The sequence below is a fragment of the Sorghum bicolor genome, chromosome 7 (genome assembly GCF_000003195.3).
Source record: "Sorghum bicolor cultivar BTx623 chromosome 7, Sorghum_bicolor_NCBIv3, whole genome shotgun sequence".
Classification (NCBI taxonomy): Eukaryota; Viridiplantae; Streptophyta; class Magnoliopsida; order Poales; family Poaceae; genus Sorghum; species Sorghum bicolor.
The window spans coordinates 52,166,462-52,187,142 of NC_012876.2; the positions used below are offsets into that span (position 1 = coordinate 52,166,462).

The 20,681-nt window shown below is 47.8% G+C and overlaps 1 protein-coding gene across 1 annotated transcript; it reads left to right on the forward strand.

Annotated features, from left to right (window-relative positions):
• LOC8070034 lies at nt 2,746-5,979 on the forward strand. The gene is made up of 3 exons (XM_021464665.1): nt 2,746-2,914; nt 3,033-5,335; nt 5,608-5,979. The coding sequence occupies exon 2, from the start codon at nt 3,090-3,092 to the stop codon at nt 4,752-4,754; it is 1,665 nt and encodes a 554-aa protein (XP_021320340.1). The 5' UTR covers nt 2,746-2,914; nt 3,033-3,089; the 3' UTR covers nt 4,755-5,335; nt 5,608-5,979.

The window sequence follows — 20,681 nt, forward strand, 5'->3', positions numbered from 1 at the left end:
GACTAGACTACCACCCATGTGCCCGGGTAAAAAACTCTTTGGCCACTTGCACCAATTGTTGAGATGCCGCTACAACCAAATCTTGTGAAGCTGGCTTCTGCAGGACAGCCCATGTACGCAGCCAATGTATAATCGAGTAGATAACCTGTAAGAGAGAACAAGTATGTTTCTTTTCAAAAACTAGGTCATTTCTACATAACCAAAGAGACCAACATGTAGCTGCTGCTCCTAGCAAGGTTAGCGATTTCAGTTCTTTACTTAGACCGCAGAGCCAAGAACCAAACATGTTTGAGACACTATGCGGTTGAGACAAGCCTGAAGCTGCTTGGAAAACAGACCAGACAACACGAGCAAAACGACATTCAAAAAACAGGTGTTTAATTGTCTCATCTTTGTGACAAAAACAATACTGTTTGCTGCCATGCCAATTACGTTTAACTAAGTTGTCTTTGGTTAACACTACGTCTGTACGTAGATACCATAGAAATATCTTAATCTTCAAAGGAGCTTTAAGTTTCCACAAGCCTTTATTAATATTAGGAACATCATTATGGATCATTGCTAGGTGTCCATTAGGATGCAAGTTCCAGCGAAATTCATCTTCTTGCTGGCTTAACACAATATTCATGATGCGTGGAAGTAAATTGTTCCAAGCCACTAATTTGTGTCCAATTAGATCTCTTCGTCAGGATAGAGTAGGTGGAGACGTGCTTAGCACTTCTGCTACAGTAGCCTGTTTATGTCGGGCTATGTTATAAAGACAAGGATATTGTTGACGCAGGTTGACTGTCCTAACCACCTGTCTTCCCAGAATCTTACTTGTGATCCATCCTGAATTATGAAGGTCCCAAACCGTAGGAAATCTCGTTTAACCTTCATCAGACTGGCCCAAAAATGTGAATCTCTGTTCTTCCATTGAACTTGAGAAAGAGGCTTAGATCCTAAATACTTTTTACGTAGCATTTGTTGCCAAGTAGTTGTGAGCAATTTGAAGAGCCACTTACTCAGAAGGGCCATGTTCTTGATGTCTAAATTGTGAATTCCAAGTCCACCTTGGTTTTTGGGTTGACATATTGTCCCATTTGGCTAATCTGTATTTTCGTTTTTGTTCATCACTTTGCCAAAAAAAATCTTGACCTGAAGTAGTCTAGTTTCTTTAGAACTCCTTTTGGGATCGCAAAAAAGGACATCATATACATTGGTAAGCTGCTAAGCACCGAGTTAATCAGTGTCAAGCGCCCACCAATTGACAAATGCTTTCCTTTCCAGCTGCTAAGTCTTTTTTCAAAACGTTCTTCTACTCTTTTTCAATCTGCATTTGAGAGCCTTCTATATAATGTATAGGTATGCCCAAATACCTCATTGGAAAAGCTCCTTGATTACAACAAAAAATCTCGGTATATTAGGACAAAGATTCTTGTGCTGCCCCAGAGCAGAATATTTCACTCTTATGAAAGTTTATTGTAAGCCCAGGTCTGTTTGGTTTCTCTCCGGGCAAGGCTGCCTAAGAAACGCAGCTCCCCAGGCCCGACGAGTTCAATGCCGGCGAGATTCCTATCTCTGGAGCACTCCGCCTAGAGTAATCGCGAGTCCATCTGTCTGTCTGCTAGCTTTTTTGCTCGTGATGGAGATATGCAACACTGTCGAAACAAGTGAATTTGATTATTTCTAAATTGCACAAGCAATTCTCCTGTGACCTTTTTGTTTCTATTTTATCTAGGTATATGTAATAGGGATTATATACATGGACAACAGTTACTATATGATAGTGCAACAATTCAAAAGCTTTTAGCTAGATTATTGTGAATATCTTATAGGGTTCTAAAAGGAGAGTTTCCAAAATCTACTCCCAATCTTGATTTTTTTTTGGCAAGATAGAAAAAAAAACAGCTCTCCAACAACTTCCTTATCTCAAATTCTAATCTTTTTGCACTTGGGAAAATCAATATAGTTATATGGAAATACCGAAATATACATTGTGCATATGAATCGACTAATCTAGAGACAAGGACGTGAGGAAGAATAAGGAGTAAGATTAAGGTTCTTAATGCATATACATAAGAGAAATATTGTAGGATTCATTGCATTTTATCTTTTAGAAACGAGATTTTAGAAACAGTTGAAGAACCCAATAAATATGCTCCTGAATATTTTTTAGCCACTTGGAGAACTCAACAAATAACCCTGAGTTCGTGTAACTTTGAACAAAGGTGGTTGTTGGCGTAATTGCATTGATTTTTGCAGTGATTTTATTATTATTATTATTATTATTATTATTATTATTATTATTATTATTATTATTATTATTATTATTATTATTATTATTATTATTATTATTATTATTTGCAGTGAACTTTAGGTTCACCAGCGAGTGAAGAAATCTACTTATGAATATTTTTATCTACTATACTATATATATCATTACTTCACGTGCAATTTTGTCCTAATCGCATTGGAGGTCACCTTGAACACTCCTGCTATTTCAGGCAATGCTTTTGTTGGTGGACGCACTTGTTTCACGACACTCCAGACTCGATCGGCTCTGTTTCCTTACCTTACTTACGAGCCACCGCACATCACTTCTTCTTCTTTTTTTTTTGTCAAAGTGAAAATGAAAAATGAAAAGATACATGCAGCCGAGCGGATCGGACCGTCCGTCCAGTGAAAGGTGTCTTAAAGAAAGGGTGGACGGGGACTATGATTGCACGGCATTTCCAAATTCAGTAACCATATATCATTCGCTAGTGCAGTGCTTGTCATCAGTACTGTAGTACTAGTAGTACATGTGAATGAAGAAGAAGAAGAGGAATAGGTGGTCACGGTCACGGTCAGTAGTACTCCACTTCCGTCCCCAAAACCCCAATCGCCTCCGGTACCGCCGGTGGTCGAGAGGTGATCAGCTCTCGCATCTCAGGTGAGTGACTAGTCCGCTTCCGCCGCTCGTCTCCAGCCTCTCGCTCTCGGTCCGTGATTTGTGACTCGTGAGATGCAACTGATCCTGTTTGGTTGGGGGAACGAAAATGTCGTTGCAGCCTTGCAGGGCAGGGACGCAGGGTGGTGATCGCGCGGCGCGAGGGTCGGTGTGGGGAATGAGCTTCTACCTGGCCAGGCTCGAGGCCGCGCGGCAGCAGCACCAGACGGCGGCGGCGGTGGCGGTGGCCACGGGGCATGCCCACGCCCCGCGCGCGTGGCCTCCTTACCATTACCAGCACGCCGGTCTCCTTCCTCGTCCGGCGCATCATCCTCCGGTTCCTCCTCCTCTTCATGCCGGCATCAGGGTCGTCGACACGTGGCGCGGCGCCGGCGGCGTGGCGAGGCGCGATGACGGTGCTGGGTCGCTCGGCGTCGGCGCGCGGGCCGGTTCCGCGACGGCGCGGGAGGAGACGGGCGGCGAGGTGCGGAACAAGAGGCCGTTGGCACTGGCACCCACGACGCCGCGCCCGCGCTCCCCGCCACCCAAGCGGCGGGCCGTGGCAGCGTCAGCGGCAGCCAGGCGCCTGTTCCCGCCCGGCTGCGGGAGGGACGCGGCGCTGCCGCTCGCCGGCGCCGACGGTGACGATTCGCGGTCCGTAGCTGCGCGCGGCCACGGCGGCTCTGGCGCCCCGCACAAGCCGGCTCTTCCTCCTCGTCCTGCTCTCGCGGGCGCCAAGGTGGACAGGGACAGCGTCTCCGAAGCGGCGTCGCCATCGTCACCCAGCGCTGCTAATTGTTTGGTGCCATCCGCGCGTTTGCTACCAAAGCCGACGACGGTTTCTGGCAATCGTCGCTTCCCACCTGGCTGCCGGAGCCTTGGGGCTCCTCTGCCCACTGCTGAAGACAGTACTAACCAAGCAGTGTGTCTGCCGTCGCCGGAGGAGGAGGTAGTGCTGCCTGCAGAACGAGATGACATGGAATTTGTGGCTCGTCCAGGCGTTGATACCGCAGATGATGGAGCAGCACGGAACGAAGGATCGCTGGATGGTAGTAATACCCTGGAAGCCCAAGAATCCCAAGTTTCTTACAGTGCTACTCTGAATCATGCTACAGCTTGTGTTGTGGAAGCCTATGCAAGCCATACTTCTAGTGGTGAGAGAATTGTTGTTGCTGAATCTTCGGCTCAAGATCTCTCGAAAGAGCTTGATAGGAGTGAGAGTGTTCCTGAATGTGCTGCACTGAACACCACATGTTCAGACGATTTTGCAGCTGCAGTGTCTAGCGAAGGTGCGCTGATGAGAAAGAAGGTCGTGCATACACCACGAAAATCAGTCAGGCCTCCCAGATTGATTCAGAAAACTCTTCTCAGCAGACAGTGTAGGCCCTTCTCCAAGGAAATCGAGATGGAAGCTAAAGTTGTTGGATGGAGTGTGACCATGAATGATATTGAGGACACTGGTGTGTTTACCCAAGATCGAGCTATTCAGGAACCCATGTCAGCAAACAAGTCCCCCTGCAGAAATGGAAAGGAGGCTGCCTTCTTCGGTCCCAAGAAGAGGGTGAGCAAGAAGAAGAAGCTGAAGAACAAAAGGAGGGTTACTGTAAAACATCCTACCTCTGCGTGTGCATTGGATGGCAAGGAGGATTCTATCTTGGAAGACGATGAAATTTTCAAGGCCCTAGCTGCTCATGAAACAAAATTCGAATACGGGCCCCAAATTTCAGATGCTAGGAGCAAAGTCCAGCTAATCTGCACCAGGTTCGAGTCTATCTGCAGAGCTATAGTGCAAGCTGCAGGACACCGTTCAATGAAGGTTAGAAGAATTGATCTCGCAGCTTGATAAACTGATCAGGAAACTGCCAGGGTTCACCAAGCAGGGGCCAGTTGTTGGGAGCGTTCCTGGAGTCGAAGTCGGCGATGAGTTTCTCTACAGGGTTCAGCTGGCCCTCGTTGGTCTCCACCGTCCGTTCCAGGGAGGCATTGACTCCACCAGGCATGAAAAAACCGGTGTGCGGATCGCCATAAGCGTCGTCGCTTCAGGCGGATATCCTGACGAACTGTCATCAAACTCAGGCGAGCTGGTATATACAGGTTCTGGTAAGAAGGATAATGGAGATCAGAAGCTTGAGCATGGGAACCTTGCCCTGAAGAACTGCATCGACATGAAGACTCCTGTCCGGGTGATTCATGGATTCAAAGATCAGAACAGAGAGGAATTAGGCAGCCATTCGAGGGCCAGAGAGGTCTCGACGTTCACGTATGATGGGTTGTATCATGTGGTGGACTGCTGGAGAGAAGGCTCGCCGGGTTCGAAGGTGTTCAAGTACAAGCTGCAAAGGATCCCTGGGCAACCACAACTTTCCCTGCACATGACTAAAGCCGTGGTGAAGAACAGCATGCGTCCAGGCTTCATATTTACATGTATGTATGACAATGATCTTCTTGTTTGTTTGTTTGTTTGTTTGTTTGTTTGTTTGTTTCTTCGAGCACCTTGCCATCTTTAATTATGTTGTAAATTGTCTTAAATTTCCGTATGTGCATATACTTCTGCATTTCTTACTTGTGTCTGTCCTTATTCATGTAACCAGTGGCTTGCTTTCTTACAGTTTTCAGTTTGCTGCATTTGTGTGCGGTGTGTTTTATTTTCTTGTCGTAATTATATTTACAGCCTCTATGCATCTTGATATTTTCAGAAAATTAGGATTGGACTCCAAGAACGTCATCGAGAGCCACATTTGGATGTAATGCAAGTACGTCGTCGAGAGCCACATTTAAATGGGAATTTTGTGAAACCCATCTACAACAATGACTATACTAAAAACGTCAGTAATGTATTGTAGGTAGTTTCTCAAAGGAAATCCTTATGTGATGATTATATATATATACATCTTAGGCAGTTCTTACATAAACTATGATGTGTATTGTATCGTACACCGTTTGTAAAGCAAATTCGGGTCTAGATACATATTAGAGCATCCTTCAGCCCCAAACCACAACAATTGTGAAACATTCAGTTTTCAAGGCAGCAGTGGGCCAGGGTTTACGACATTCAGTTTTCAGTTTCAGGTAAAATCCGTTCGCTTGGCTGAAAGTAATACTCCCTCCGTTCCAAATTATAAGTCATTCAAAAATCTTGAAGAGTCAAAGCATTTTTAAGTTTGACAAAAAATATAGAGAGAAATATAAAGATTTATGTCATAAAATAGGTACATTATGAAAATATAACTAACAAAGAATCTAATGATACTTGTTGGTATCAAAAATGTTATTATCTTGCTATATAAATTTAGTCAAACTTAAAAAACTTTGACTTTCTATGATTCTTGGAATGACTTATAATTTGGGACGGATGGAGTATTCTCTAATTTGTTGTGAGAGAAAAATACTGCAGATAAGCTTAAGCAAACAAGACATTGTTGAATGGGTCTCTGATAATCAACTAACTAAAGCACTATTCTCTTGGCAAGTTGACTGTCCATGATCTCTGAGTTATATAGGAGTACCTTGGCACTAAAACTGTACTTACCTTTGTTGTTTGCCTGTATGTTGGCACTGAAATATTCAGATCATAGCAAGCCGAAGCAGGTGTACATTGTTGTATCAGAATGGTCTGAAAATTGCATGCCTTCCCCCCCCCCACCCTCCCCCGCACCGCCGCCGGCGACCCCCCCTCCCCCACCCAGATCCGCCGCCGCCAGCCATCAGATCCATTCTCCCACGACCGGATCTCCCTCCTCCAACCCCACCCTAAACCCCCCACCGTCCGGCGGCGCTCGCGCGGCGCCCGAAGCGCTCAGGACCGCTGTTCCACCCCTCTGCTCCATCGTAGTGGGTTCGATTCGGATCCAGCTGGAGGAGGACTTCGCCCACGCCAGGACATCCTCCTCGCGCCGCGTATCCTTCTCCTCTGGCTGCAGAGTCAGCCTCCCCCCCCACCGTCGCCATTACTCCCCACCACCAAAGCGCCACAGTCCCAGGCCTGCTGCAGATCTGCCACCACAAATGCTCCTGGAAGTGGATCCGCCAGCAAATCGACCAACGCAATCTCAGGTACAAACATTTATGAGCTGGTTCCTTCCCAATGCCGCAGGGACACGACTGCCAACCGCTCCGATGGACTGGACGAGAAGGAATGGTCCACGGTCCGCCCGAAGTACTGGTGGCGCCGCAGCGAATTTACTCCGCGTCAAGGTAAGTGCATCAACTTTATGCGCACCAGCTGCCCATGGCAAAGACGCTGCAAGGTAAGTGCCTTCGCTGCGTGGGTAAAGGTCATTCTGCTGCGTCCTGCAGGGAGCCGGTGAGGTGCATCAACTGCGGCCGCTTCGGCCATAAAGCACAAACCTGCAGGTCGGCCACTCTGCGCCGCGCTCAGCAATACCGCCCTCTCCCCCCCAACAACCGGCCGCCCAAGCCATCTCCAACGCCTCCCCCCCACGCCAAGCGCCTGCTCGAAGCCATGGCGCAGCTGGGTGACCCGGAGTACCGCCCCCAGGAGACGTCGGCGGTGGCAGCGACAAACGGGACCATGGATGAAGCATCGGTTCACTTCTCCGCACATGCTATCGTGGCATGTAGGTTCCAGGACCGCGACGACATCGGCACCGACCAAGTCAAGAGAGCAATTTGCTCCCGGTTGGGGGTCCGCGACGCCGAAGTCAAGGTGGCGCGCCACAAGCCTGAAGACTTCCTCATCGTCTTCCGACATCCGCACCACAGGGAGGCAGCGCTTCACAGGCGCAGCCTATCTGTGGGCAGCGGCCGAATCAAGCTACTTCCATGGAGGACCCTCCCCTATGGCGATCACTGCGACCTCAGGTACCACGTGCGCCTCTGCTTGGAAGGCATCCCCATCCACGCGTGGAACGAAAGCATTGCCAAGAGGGCGGTGGCGAGATCGTGCGACCTGGACTACGTCGAGCACCGTTCGCTGCACCGCGACGACATGGCGCTGTGCCCGGATGACACCAGGGCCCTCTGCTTGTGGGCATGGACCTACAACCCCTCAGACATCCCCAAGGTAACATGGCTGACTTTGACAGGCAACGCAGTGGCGGCCCACGACGCTCCGGTTCCACCAAGAGGGCGACGCGGCCTCACCTTCCGAGTCCTCGTGCACCTAGACCTCATCGAGTCGCCGCCAGACGACTTCGGCCAAACCTCGACCCGCAAGCTCACATGGCGGTACGGTGTCGTGGATGGGGAGCGTGAGCCTCGGCCGCGTCACGTCTCCCCTGCTCCAGCACCTAGGGCCAACCGTCGAGACAACGACGATGATGAAGACCGCGGGAGGCGCAGCGACAAGGGGCACAACTGGGGAGCCAGGCTCTTCAGGAGCTTGTCTCGAGCCCCGACAGGGGAGCGCGAGCGGTTAAGACACGGGCACCAACAAGGCCGCCAGACCCACGACGATCGCAAGCGCCACCAAGCTGTCAACACCATGGACACCGCTGTGGCTGGGGAAGCCACAGAGCTGCGAGGACGCACCCGGGAAAGGACCTCCTGCCACCGCAGAAGCAGAACACGGCGCTCCCCTGCACGCCGCCAATCCAAAGAGGCATCCAATGAACCGCCCCCACGCTGCAACCAAAGGTTCCACGCTGCGAACTCAGACCGGCATGACGATGGGTCTGCAGGGATGTCTACCTCAACAACTCCTGACTCACCCCTGAACCATCTCCTATGCGCAGGGACATCCAGACGCACAGGGAGGAGGCCTCGGCGCTGGCCCCGCTTCAGCATGCCGCAACAGGGAGACGCTCCCCAGGTCGTCTTGCTCTCCGTTTCAGGCCAGGCGTCGTCTATGTCAGGCGACGACGCAACACGGCAACACAGCAGCAACCGGCCAACAACGATGCTGTGGCCACGTTCGCCCAAGCTGTGTCGCGCCCTGTCCAGACACCGCTACTCCGAGCGCCACCAGGCTCCACCAACAGGGCGCGCTGCACAAGGAAGCCTGCGACATCCACTCGCAAAAGCCTTCGCATTGCAGCGAAGGACTGGCCAAAAGGAGATGCGCAGGCCAAGGCCAGACAGATCCTCATGAAGAAATTGGGGGTCCCTGAAGACGACGCCCTTTCGTCGGATGACCGCTTCCTGCAATACCTCAACATGTACCAGGGCCCCCTTTCCGCCGAAGCGATCAAGGCGATGACAGCACTTTGTGGCCTCCATGAGGCGCCCGCCATCGACATCGCCCAGCTCTAGGCACCTGCTGTCCCGCGTCGGGTCCCTGTTTTCTACTCATGTCATTTAGAAGAAATTGTACCAGTCTGCTAGTCAAGTGTAGCGTCAGCCCGCCATCCCTTTGGATGCCTATGGTAGAAGCCAGGGGCCTTCCTCTACCATTGCATTCAAGGGGCATGCAAGCTGTTGTTCTATGTCATCCTCAGTGTTCTGGATTCTGCTCCCCCTTCTACCTGCACTTCCAACAGGCAGCCATCGGCCTTCAGCTTCGCCTCACTGGGAGTCACTTCCGCATGTTAAATGTCTCAACTCTTCTTTCTCAGAAATATGAATCAAGCCAGGGTCCCTGTTTGTTTACTTATGGCACAAAATAATTGTCTTCTACTAAACTGGAATGTACGGGGTCTAAATAATAACGCCAGGAAGGATGCTGTCAACGAACTAGTAAGAGACTCCAATGCCACAATAATATGCCTCCAAGAAACCAAGCTGCAGGCCATTGATCAAGCCACTGTGCTACGCATTCTAGGAGCAAACTTCGCTAACTCCTACGCAGTGTCACCAGCTGATAACACTAGAGGGGGCATCCTGCTCGCTGTAAACGAAAACTTCTTCGACCTCACTAATGTGCTGCTCTCTCCTCATACTATCACAGCAACAATCAGGATGAGAGCTGATGGTGTGCAGTGGCAAATCACCACAGTCTACGGCCCTCAAGGAGATGACCAAAAGCTGCAGTTCCTGCAAGAACTCCAGAACATCCAACTGCCCAGCCATGGCCGATGGCTAGTGCTAGGGGATTTTAACCTCATCTACCAAGCCCAAGACAAGAACAACACAAATCTAAACCGTCGGCTCATGGGTTCCTTCAAATCAACACTAAACAGCATGAACCTGAAGGAGATTCGACTTAATGGCCGTCGATTCACATGGACTAATGAACAAGACAACCCAACCATGTCTCGCATAGATAGAGTCTTCTGTACCCCGGAGTGGGAAATTCTATTCCCGGCTTGCTTCCTACACTTCCTACCTTCACTGATGTCAGACCACACGCCTCTACTCCTGCATGGCGAAATGGAACATAAGAAGGAGCCTTCTTTTCGCTTCAAAAATTTCTGGACAGCTATGGACGGTTTCCAGGAGACCGTTCAAGAGGCTTGGGACAAGCCGATCAGCTCCTCAAACCATTTGAAACGTTTACACATTAAGTTGTCCAGGGTAGCCAAGGCACTAAAAAAGTGGCGAAAAGAGAAAGTGGCGGACACCAAGCTGCAGTTAGCCTTAGCTAAGGAGATCCTACTGCAATTGGAGGTTGCACAGGAAAGCAGAGCGCTATCACCAGAAGAGCTTGACCTCAGACGACGCCTAAAAATACGAAGCACGGGGCTTGCTGCCATTGAAAAGGCTAGAATTCGCCAAAGATCAAGGCTCACATACATTCGCACCGGTGATGCAAACACAAAATTTTTCCACATGAGAGCCAGTGCACGGAGGAGGAAGAACTACATTCACTGTCTACACACAAACGACGGCATGGCTTTTGCACATGACAGCAAAGAAAAAATAGTTGTGGATTACTTCTCAAACCACATCGGCTCGACAGCTCCGAGACAGCTAACCTTGGCATGGAAAGCCCTCGGTTATGCACCTCAGGACCTATCTGAGCTAGAACTTCCTTTCTCCAACGATGAACTCATGAAGGTTATTGATTCAATGCCCATTGACAAAGCACCGGGACCGGACGGATTTACCGGGAAATTTTATAAATCTTGTTGGGGAATCATCAAGGAGGACATCTTACTGGCCCTGAATAGCCTATATATGATGAACGCCCAAGGACTGCAGCTTCTTAACACTGCCAACATAGTCCTACTACCCAAAAAGGGAGACGCCACGGAGATCACAGATTACAGACCGATTAGTCTCATCCACAGTGTCGCCAAAATTTTCACCAAACTTCTAGCCAACAGGCTAGCACCAAGGCTGGACGCCATGATATCAAATTGCCAAAGCGCGTTCATCAAGAAAAGAAGTATCCATGACAATTTTATGTACGTCCAGAATACGGTCCGTACACTACAAAAACTAAAAATGCCCGCCCTGTTCCTGAAGTTGGACATCCAGAAGGCGTTCGACACAATTAATTGGTCCTATCTCCTTGAAATCATGCAAGCGCTAGGCTTTGGACCAAGATGGAGAGAATGGATCTCCATCCTATTCCGCACGTCCACCTCGACGCCGCTTCTCAACGGGCAAAGATGCCCAGACTTTGGGCACCGAAGAGGAGTACGCCAGGGAGACCCCCTATCCCCCATGCTCTTCATACTTTCTATGTATCCCCTACAGCGGCTCCTTGAACTGGCCACAGCACAAGGTATCCTCTCGGCGCTACCGGCGTCTACTGCTAAGTGGAGAATTTCTATGTACGCGGACGACGCAAACCCCATCAAAAGTGACCTCGACGCCATCAATATGATCCTTCATAGTTTTGGAAGCGCGTCCGGTCTGCACATAAACATTCACAAAAGCTCGATCCACCCGATAAGATGTCAGGATCTTGACTTGGATCAAGTGTTGGCCGATTTCCAAGGAGCAAGGGGCACTTTTCCATGCCGCTACCTAGGCCTACAACTCCACATCAGGAAACTGCAGAAGGTCCATATTCAGCCACTCATCGAGCGCATAGGCCAAAGGTTACCGAGTTGGAAAGGAAAGTGGCTAAACCGAGTAGGCCGGCTTACTCTGATCACTTCCGTGCTCTCCGCAATGCCCACCTACCATCTCACTGTCTTCCCTTTGGCGACATGGGCAAGGAAAAAATTGACAGAATTCGAAGATCTTTTCTTTGGAAGGGGGAGGAAAACGCCAATGGGGCCACTGTCTTGTAAATTGGCCAACAGTAACAAGACCAAAAGATTTGGGAGGCCTGGGAGTACCAGATTTAGACAAATTCGGTAGAGCCTTGCGGCTAAGATGGCTTTGGCTGCAATGGACAGACAGCTCCAGACCATGGACAGGCACCGATGTCCCCTGCAACAGGGAGGACCGACTACTGTTCCAAGCATCCACGCTGATCACAATTGGAGATGGAAACAAGGCCCGTTTTTTGGACCGATGCCTGGCTAGATGGAGAAGCCCCCATGAACCTCGCCCCCAGCCTTTTTCTTATGGTGGCAAGAAAAGGAAGATCAGTGATAAGGAGCTGCAGAATAACAACTGGGTGAGCAGGCTCAGGAGCCGGATCAACACAGCTGAACAGGTGGAAGAGTTCATCTCCTTTGGCTTAGAATCCAGACAGTTCAGCTACAAGAGGGCGTCAATGACAGTATCACTTGGAGATGGACGACAAATGGATCCTACACGACCAGATCAGCATACAGAATACAATTCAAGGGCGCCTACAGCACTTTCAACTCCAATCTGATCTGGAAAGCGGACAGGAAAATAAATGCAAAGTCTTCATGTGGATTTTGAGCAAAGAAAAGATCCTGACGGCAGACAATCTGCAGAAAAGACGATGGCCCTGCCACGAACATTGTGTGCTTTGCAATGGCCCTTTGGAAACATCCGTACATCTTTCCTTCAACTGTGCCTTCGCCAAAGCCGTTTGGAACCAAGTTTTCATTTGGGAAGGTATCAACACAGACCTACTGCAAATGCAGGATGAACCCAACCACTTCCGCACTTGGTGGGAACAGGTTGTTCCGCAAATAAGCAAAGACCAGAGAAGGAAGTTCAATGGCATCGTCATCTATACCTGCTGGAATTTGTGGAAGGAACGCAACCGGCGTATCTTCAACAATGTGTTTCAATCACCAAGTGAAGTAGCGGCAAGAATCAAGGAGGACATCGACCAAAGGAGGAGGGCACTAAGAACTTTTGGATAGAGCGCTGTTTGGTGTCTATGTTCCTTTTGCTACACCTGTAACCTTTTCTCCTCCTCAGGAGGCTTCTTTGTACAAAACTTCCTTTTTCTACCTTAATTGAAAGGCAGAGCTCCTGCCATTTTCTTTCAAAAAAAATAACGTGTACAGGTCTACGTTTTTGCCACAATAGAATTCTCAGAATCGACTATGCTTTTTCGCATTTGCACAGGATGACATCGCTGCTAGATGATATATTTTAATTTATTTTTTACGAGATGCTCGATGATATTTTAGGAGTCATTTTAAAAAAAACTATTGGAGAAGCCCTTAACTTAAAAAAACTAAATGATTTTGGGAGCTATTTTTTGGGTACTGGTTGGAGATGCTCTTATATGGTTTTTGCATAAAAAGTCATGTGTAATGTATAACAACTGGATTTCCAAATTACTATATGTATGTACTATTTATATTAGTACAATGGATTCTTTTTAGCTATCTATCGTTTAGTTTAGGCAGCAATATATATGTTTATTATTGGAGTAGGATTTTCAAAATAGTTTGACATCCTATTATTATTTATCCTTTTTGTAGTTGTGGTAGGATTGCCGCTAGTTATGGTCTTTCATTTCAGTTACCAATTTCACTTACTTCATATAAAAAAAACTCGACTGGGATGGTTAAGACTGTCGTCGCAGCTTTCAAATTAAGAAAAAGTGTCTTCTCACCTGGCGAGAAAACCCCAAAACCCCCAACCCCATCTATACATCTCTCATAACATGTACAGAAAAATGATTAGAGCATCTCCAGCTGGCTACCTAAATGGACTACCTATCCCCAATCTGAGTATTGGAGGGCTAAAAATCTACTCCAGCAGACTACCTATTCCACCTAACAGATTTGTTGGCTACCTAAATCCCCCTCTCCACTACTCATTCCTGTTGGGTCAAGGACACTACCTAAATCTTCTCTCTCACTCATACGCATCTCTCTCCCATTTATGCTCTGATTGTGGGACCTAGAAGTCATCCGCTACTGTAATACCCGATTTTAAGGACAAAACCAGATATGCACCATATGTGAGTTAGAGAGACCAAATCTCACATATAGCTACAAATAAGGGGTAATATCAAAAGACAATGCATAAATATATAACGTACTTAGTATAAAAGAGATAACCATTGATAGTAAACAGCGGATAGACAACTCCAACCTTCGGGTATTAACTTCTCTCTACAGGATCCAACTGACTGGTTGACCACAAGCCCAAAACATCTCCTGAGGTGTGGGGGAAATTGCAAGAGTGAGCACATATCGTACTCAACAAGTATAACCGGGGGTTCATGAGGCTCAATAAGCTGACTCTGGTTTGACTGCATTTAGCTTTTATACGTGAATAGCATATTTAATCATTGGATAGCAATATCAAGGTAGCATATTAAATCCCATAACCACATGATCAATGTATACAAGAATCAAGAATAACACATATAATAAACAACATAATAAACCATCATTTATCATCATTAGTCATGTTCATCAGTGTCCATCTATTCCGTCAGTTTTCCAGACCGCCCGTATCCGTGGGCACGGCTAGTATACCAGATTTAACACTCTGCAGAGGTTGTACATCTTTACCCATTGTTGACACCATTTTTGGACACGTACCCAGGATCGGTAGAGTGTAGATTGGCGAGATAGGGCAACAGTAACCGGTCTGTAGGAGAATTGCCGATGAGGGTGGTGGCCGATGAAGGGACACATGAATGTGACTAAGTCTATGGGTGGTGATGTGTTTATGCCGATGGTCAACATTAGCCTGTGCCGATGGCTACGATGAGGGGTATGCCGATGATTCGGAAAAAGAACTTGAAGGTTGCCGATTGGCCTGTGGTGGTGTCCCAGTTTGTCACGGGAGGATAGTTTTATGTTTTCCTTAGTTATTTAAGTCATTTTGTATACGAATTCTGTTTAATTTGGAATTCGAGTTCCAGTCGTGTCTGATTGTAGCTCTTTGAGCAGGGTATAAATGTAGACCCTAGGGCCTTGTAATCGACAGAATCAATCAATCAATCAAACACAAGTTTTTACTCATATTCCAGCATCTACTTTTTCGACGACTTCGTCATATTTTTCTTTTTCATTACGAGTTCTTAGGAGTTTGTCGACTTAAGCTCGACGTATTCTCGAGTTCCGCATGAATACCTCTTGGCCGTGACATCCGGGCGCATCACTGTTGTCGGGACCAAAGTATTCGAGTTATCACCTTTGCCGATAGTAAGGTCAAATCGGCTGGCACGCCTTAACGTTTAAATTGGGTATTAGCCCTTTGTGTTTTCAGATCCACTTTTGCATCAACACATCTTTTGGCACGCCCAGTGGGACCAGATTCAAGATCAAAATCGACATGTCGACTACTGAGTTCGATCAGGAGAACGTCATCCCTGTGACGGAAGCCAATCTTAAAGATGAGCAAAAGCAAGCTATTGCAAAAGCCATGGAGGATTACAAGCAGCAATGTTTGAGGTCCTTCAGCATCAACAGGAGTGGTGAGGTGATCCAGAAAGAAGCACTGCCGGCCCCTCGGCAGGTCACTTTTGACGCCAATCCTGGTAAACTCCAAGACATGGCCGATAATGCTATCAACCGTGCCTTGATCAACCAAGCTGGTGTGCTGTCCAATACGATTTTCAATGCCGTGGCTAGAACTTTCAAAGAAGGACAATTGCCACCGAATTATGTGGGCGCTGTCTATCATCAGCCAGGATCGCCAGTGGTTACGGCTCCATCGACTGCTACAACCGCCGTAGGTGCAGAAACTACTGTTCCTCCAAGCACGCTAGGAGTCTCTAATGCGCAATCCACGCTGATGCCGTCCAATCCATCAACATCAGATGAGTCGATCAAGCTTACTATAGATCTATTGGCATCGGCAATGTCGGGATCCGTTTCTCCTAACTAGTGGGGTTTTGGTATGCCCCCAGAATACTTGTTGAAGACACCTGGCACATCTCAGGCAGCTGATACGAGAGGCAAGGCTCCTATGGCATCGGCACCTCCAAATATGCCGATGAATCAGAGTACCCAGTATACGACAACTACTACTGCAAGACCTTACACTGGGAATTCTCAAGCTCCTACGTTCCAGATGCCTAATGCATCGGCAGATCCAGCGCTGACGCAGCAGAGGTTTATGGCTCAGCAGGGGTATGTCTGTAACAGAACCGACCAAATTATAAGAGATTAAGCCTAATAGTGACCATTTGCATAGTCGAACCATCACGCTTAAGCCCATATAACCCCGGTAGTCCGTGAAATCTCGAAGGATTTCAAACCACACATCGCATAACAGCCAAGATCGTAATAAGTTTAGCGGTCGCCATCCACAATCACATCCAGATTACAACATTCATAAAATACATCGGAGTGCTTAAAGTTATTACAAACCAAGTCCTTCAAGTAGCGGAAGCTTCATAGTTCGAAAATACAACACACGCGATAAGTCTGATACAGTGCCATAGTTCGGTCATTCCCATAAAAGCAAAAGAAGAGACGGAGTGACCATCGCCCTTGGTCTAGTCATCACCCATAGCTGGGTACAGACAGAGGATGCAATAACCATAGTACATTTGACCATCTGCAAAACAACATGGGAATAGAACCCTGAGTATGAGAAGGTACTCAGCTAGGCTTACCCGTCATAACTTAAAATAAAGACTCATCAAGGATCATGAAGGCTATTTAGTGGGGTAGCTGACAACCACTTTGCAAAGACCGCAAGGTTTTATTACCCAAATCTACATAAATCTTTTCTTCTTTTAATCTGCTCAAGTTGAAAGTATCATTATCTATTATCTAGGTTTGCTCCTGTGCTAATACAAGCAAGTATGAGACTATGATAGTACCTCATCACAGTAGTCATAAATCCGTTTCATTATAACCCAAGTGTTCCATAGTCCTTACTACGAGGACAGGGCTCATGTCAAGTGCTCACTATCCAGGAGCGATGGCGATTCGAATCGATTTCTAACCAGCTGGCGAGGTATTCCCCACACAAACCACACTCACTGATCAAGTGAGCTACAGATCACCATATTACACTATCCAGGACCAATTCGCGGGTTCGGCAGGCACCGCCAGTACCCGAGGACCGTTCCGGCGACCGAGGTATCCAAGGTATACCAAGGTTGCGCGCCGCGCCCTCGTCGTTCTCCTCATCCATCACCAATACAGCGCATGGCGGCTCGATTCCCGGCCCGGATAGTGTTCAGGCTTCGCGGTCGGAACGACTTATCCTTCCAGCTAAGTGTGGGGCATGCGTTCAACATGACAAGAGGGCCGTCAACGATCGGTCCTTAATCGACACAGGCAGGGGCACCATGGTCAACCCACCATGAGACCCTGCCCGGTCTCCAATTACATTCCACACTTGGTTATTTTTTTCCCCAAGCAACCACTGCTTAAACAAGCAGGTATCCACCTATATCTCGCAGGTGACAGGACATCACCCGACTTCTACCGGACTAAGCAAGCTAAGCATAGACTCCGCGCCTATCTACATAGGACAAGGTAGATAACGAGTAGGGATAACAAGGAGTACATATGCAGCAACGGTATCAGGCAACTCCTATCACGTAATATGCAATATAGTAGAATAAGTATAGCACTTTATATAAGTTAGCGAGAATAGGGAGACTTAGAATGCTCCGGGGCTTGCCTTTCTCAAACGTGCTGGGTCGGTGATCCGGGCACTCTTGCAGTTCCTCTCCGGGCTCTGGTGCTTCCGGAGGTTCCTGCTCCTGAAGCTCCTCGGGTTCCTCGGGTCCCACTCCGTTCTCCTGCGAGCCTGTATGATGCATATATGCTCATGAGTGGAGTGCGAGATGCCCGAGTGGATGCTTACATGAGAGAGTACCAAAAGAGTCATGTTATGATGCATAGGTAATGCACTTGATCATGCCTATTACAAGGTAGTCAATCATCATCCAAGAATAAACAATTGAATCAAACATCTATTACATTCTCTTCTATAATTATTTTTCAATTGCCATCAGCAACCTACATGATGCTTCAAAGACACACCAAACCCAACTTATTTCATTCAACCTATATATACAACCCTTCATAGTTTTCTTTATTCATGTCTAAGCCCATTAAAAGTGACATGCAATTCTGTTCCTCAATAAATTCCACAAAAATTACAGGAGACTTCCAGCTAAACATAAAGTTTACTGAAAATTTTTCATAATTTTTGGTTACTTATCTTGAACCACAAAATTCACAAGATTAATTAATAAGGCAATTAAAATCACCCTACTGTGATATAAGTGTCAAACAACAGATTTCATATTTTTACAATTTGTCTAATATCATAAGAAACACCCACAAAATTTTCCAGATTTATTGCATGACTCAATTAATTATTAAAAAATCATAAACCACTGCCATGCAAGCATTTAAATTACCATAATTTCATTTATACACCAAATAATATGTAACAATATTTTCTCAGTGAGTAAACACACATGCAGAGCCAGCAAAACAAGTTTCACATTTTTCTGAGCCATATTCCATTTACTATGCATTTTCCAAGTTTAACAAAAACATGGATTAATTATACTTACACAGAAAAGTTACTCAAACATGACATGCAATCATACTAGGACATAGATCTGGAAACAAGGAACACACCAAAATTTGTTTCACCATTTTTGGAGCTATATTCATCAAGATATGGATTTTTGAACATTTAAATCATTTTCTGGAAAAACTTTTAAAACGGAAAACCACCTAAAACGCTAAACGCACCCGGATCCGTTCCCCCGGAGTCACTGACAGGCGGGACACGCGAGTCAGGGGACCCCACCTGTCATCCACCCCGGGACCCCGCGGCCAAAGGTTGGCCGGAATCTCGCCGCCGGTGAGGTTTCCGGCGACACCGTGAGCACCTATGGCTTCGCGTGAACGAGACGAGTCCAGCCGTACCCTCCTTGGCACCGGACGAGCACCGGAACTACCTCGCCGTCGTGAATGGCGGACGCGGCGGCGCTGCTCGCCGTGGTCCGGCCGTTTCACGGCGGTAGAGCGCGAGCCACTAACGGGAAAAGGTGCGCGAGGTCACGGCGGACCCAAAGCACCTACGAGCGCAAGCAGAGACAGAGAGGAGAGGGAGAACCGCGCGAGCCGAGAGGTCGCCGGAGCTCCGACTGACTCCGGTGAGCTCTAGCGGACACGCAGGGCTTACCAAGCGCGGAAGAGCGCGAGCACGCGACGCGGAAGGACGAGGCGGAGCCGGTGGTGGTCGCGAAGGGGAAGAAGAGGGCCGGAGCTGGCCGGGAGAGGAGCTCCGAGCCGTCGGCGGCTATGGCGCGCGGCGGAGCGGCGAGCGCTGCGCGAGAGCGAGAGAGCGAGAGAGAGGGAAAGCTGAGGGGCGCAAATGGGAGAGGGGACGGAGGCGAGCGCGACCGGGGGCACCTGGTGGCCGACCAGGGCGTCTCCACGCCGTCGCATGCCCGCCACGCGGCGGCCGAGCCCTGCCGGCGTGCCACGGCGCCGCGGCGAGCGCTGTCCGCGCGCGGACGCGAGCGCGAGCGCGGGGAAGGGGGAGGGGAGAGCGCGGGCGGGCCGAGCCGGCTTCGGCCAGTGGGCCAGAAGCGAGGCCGCGGCCTGCTAGCGCCCCCTTTTCCCCTTTTCCATTTTTTTTAAAATTCTTTTCTCAAATCCTCTTCCAAAAGCATTTTGACTATTTTCAAATCATTTTCACCATTTTCACCCAAAAGCAAAGTTGTTCCAAAACAAAAACTCTACCACTTTGTTTTAACAAGCAAAACCAAATTCCAAACAGAATTTGAATTACAAGTTAAAACTCAGTTCTAGGTTTTAATTAAATTCTTTTTAGATATTTTTGTATAAATTCCATTTCTCAAATTCCATAGCTCCAAAAATTGCACAAAAATATTCTAAATTCTTCTCACACATAAATCTACCTAATTTGAATTTTTCAAAATTTTAGAAGCAAGTATCATATTTTTATCATATTTAAAACACATGAAATGAAGCACATAAAATCATACTTTGCTCAAGAGTGTCATGCTCATGATGCTTATGCTTGATGGAATGCTTATGCATGGCTTTGGTGAGGCTAAGTGCATGCTTAACACCTAGGGTGTTACAGCCCTTCCCCCCTTAGGGAAATCTCGTCCCGAGATTTTGGGTTACTAACCATTTCTTATGAAACTTTGGGTAAACTGTTTTTAAGTAATCCTCTGTTTCCCAGGTGGCATCTCTATCGTCATGATGACTCCACACCACCTTGTACGTTCTGACAATTCTGTTTCGGGTTACTCGCTCCTTGGTATCCACGATTCCCACTGGCTGCTCTTTATACTCTAAGTCTGCTTTTATTTTGATCCCTCGGGGTTCAATTCTTTGCTCAGGCACTTTCAAACATTTCCGTAGTTGCGACACATGGAAGACCGGAAAGATCGAGCTCATCTCCTCAGGTAGCTGAATCTTATAGGCCACCGGGCCTTTTCTCTCTAGTACTTGGTATGGTCCCACATATCTGGGTGCAAGCTTGCTTCGAACTCGGAAACGTTGAACTTTCTTCATCGGCGTAACCTTGAGGTACACATAGTCGCCTATGTTGAATTCAAGTGGCCTTCTTCTCTTATCAGCATAACTTTTCTGTCGTGACTGTGCTGCTTGCATATGTT

Coding starts and splice junctions, on each gene's coding strand:
- LOC8070034 (XM_021464665.1), top strand. CDS start 3,090: ATGAGCTTCTACCTGGCCAGGCTCGAGGCCGCGCGGCAGCAGCACCAG.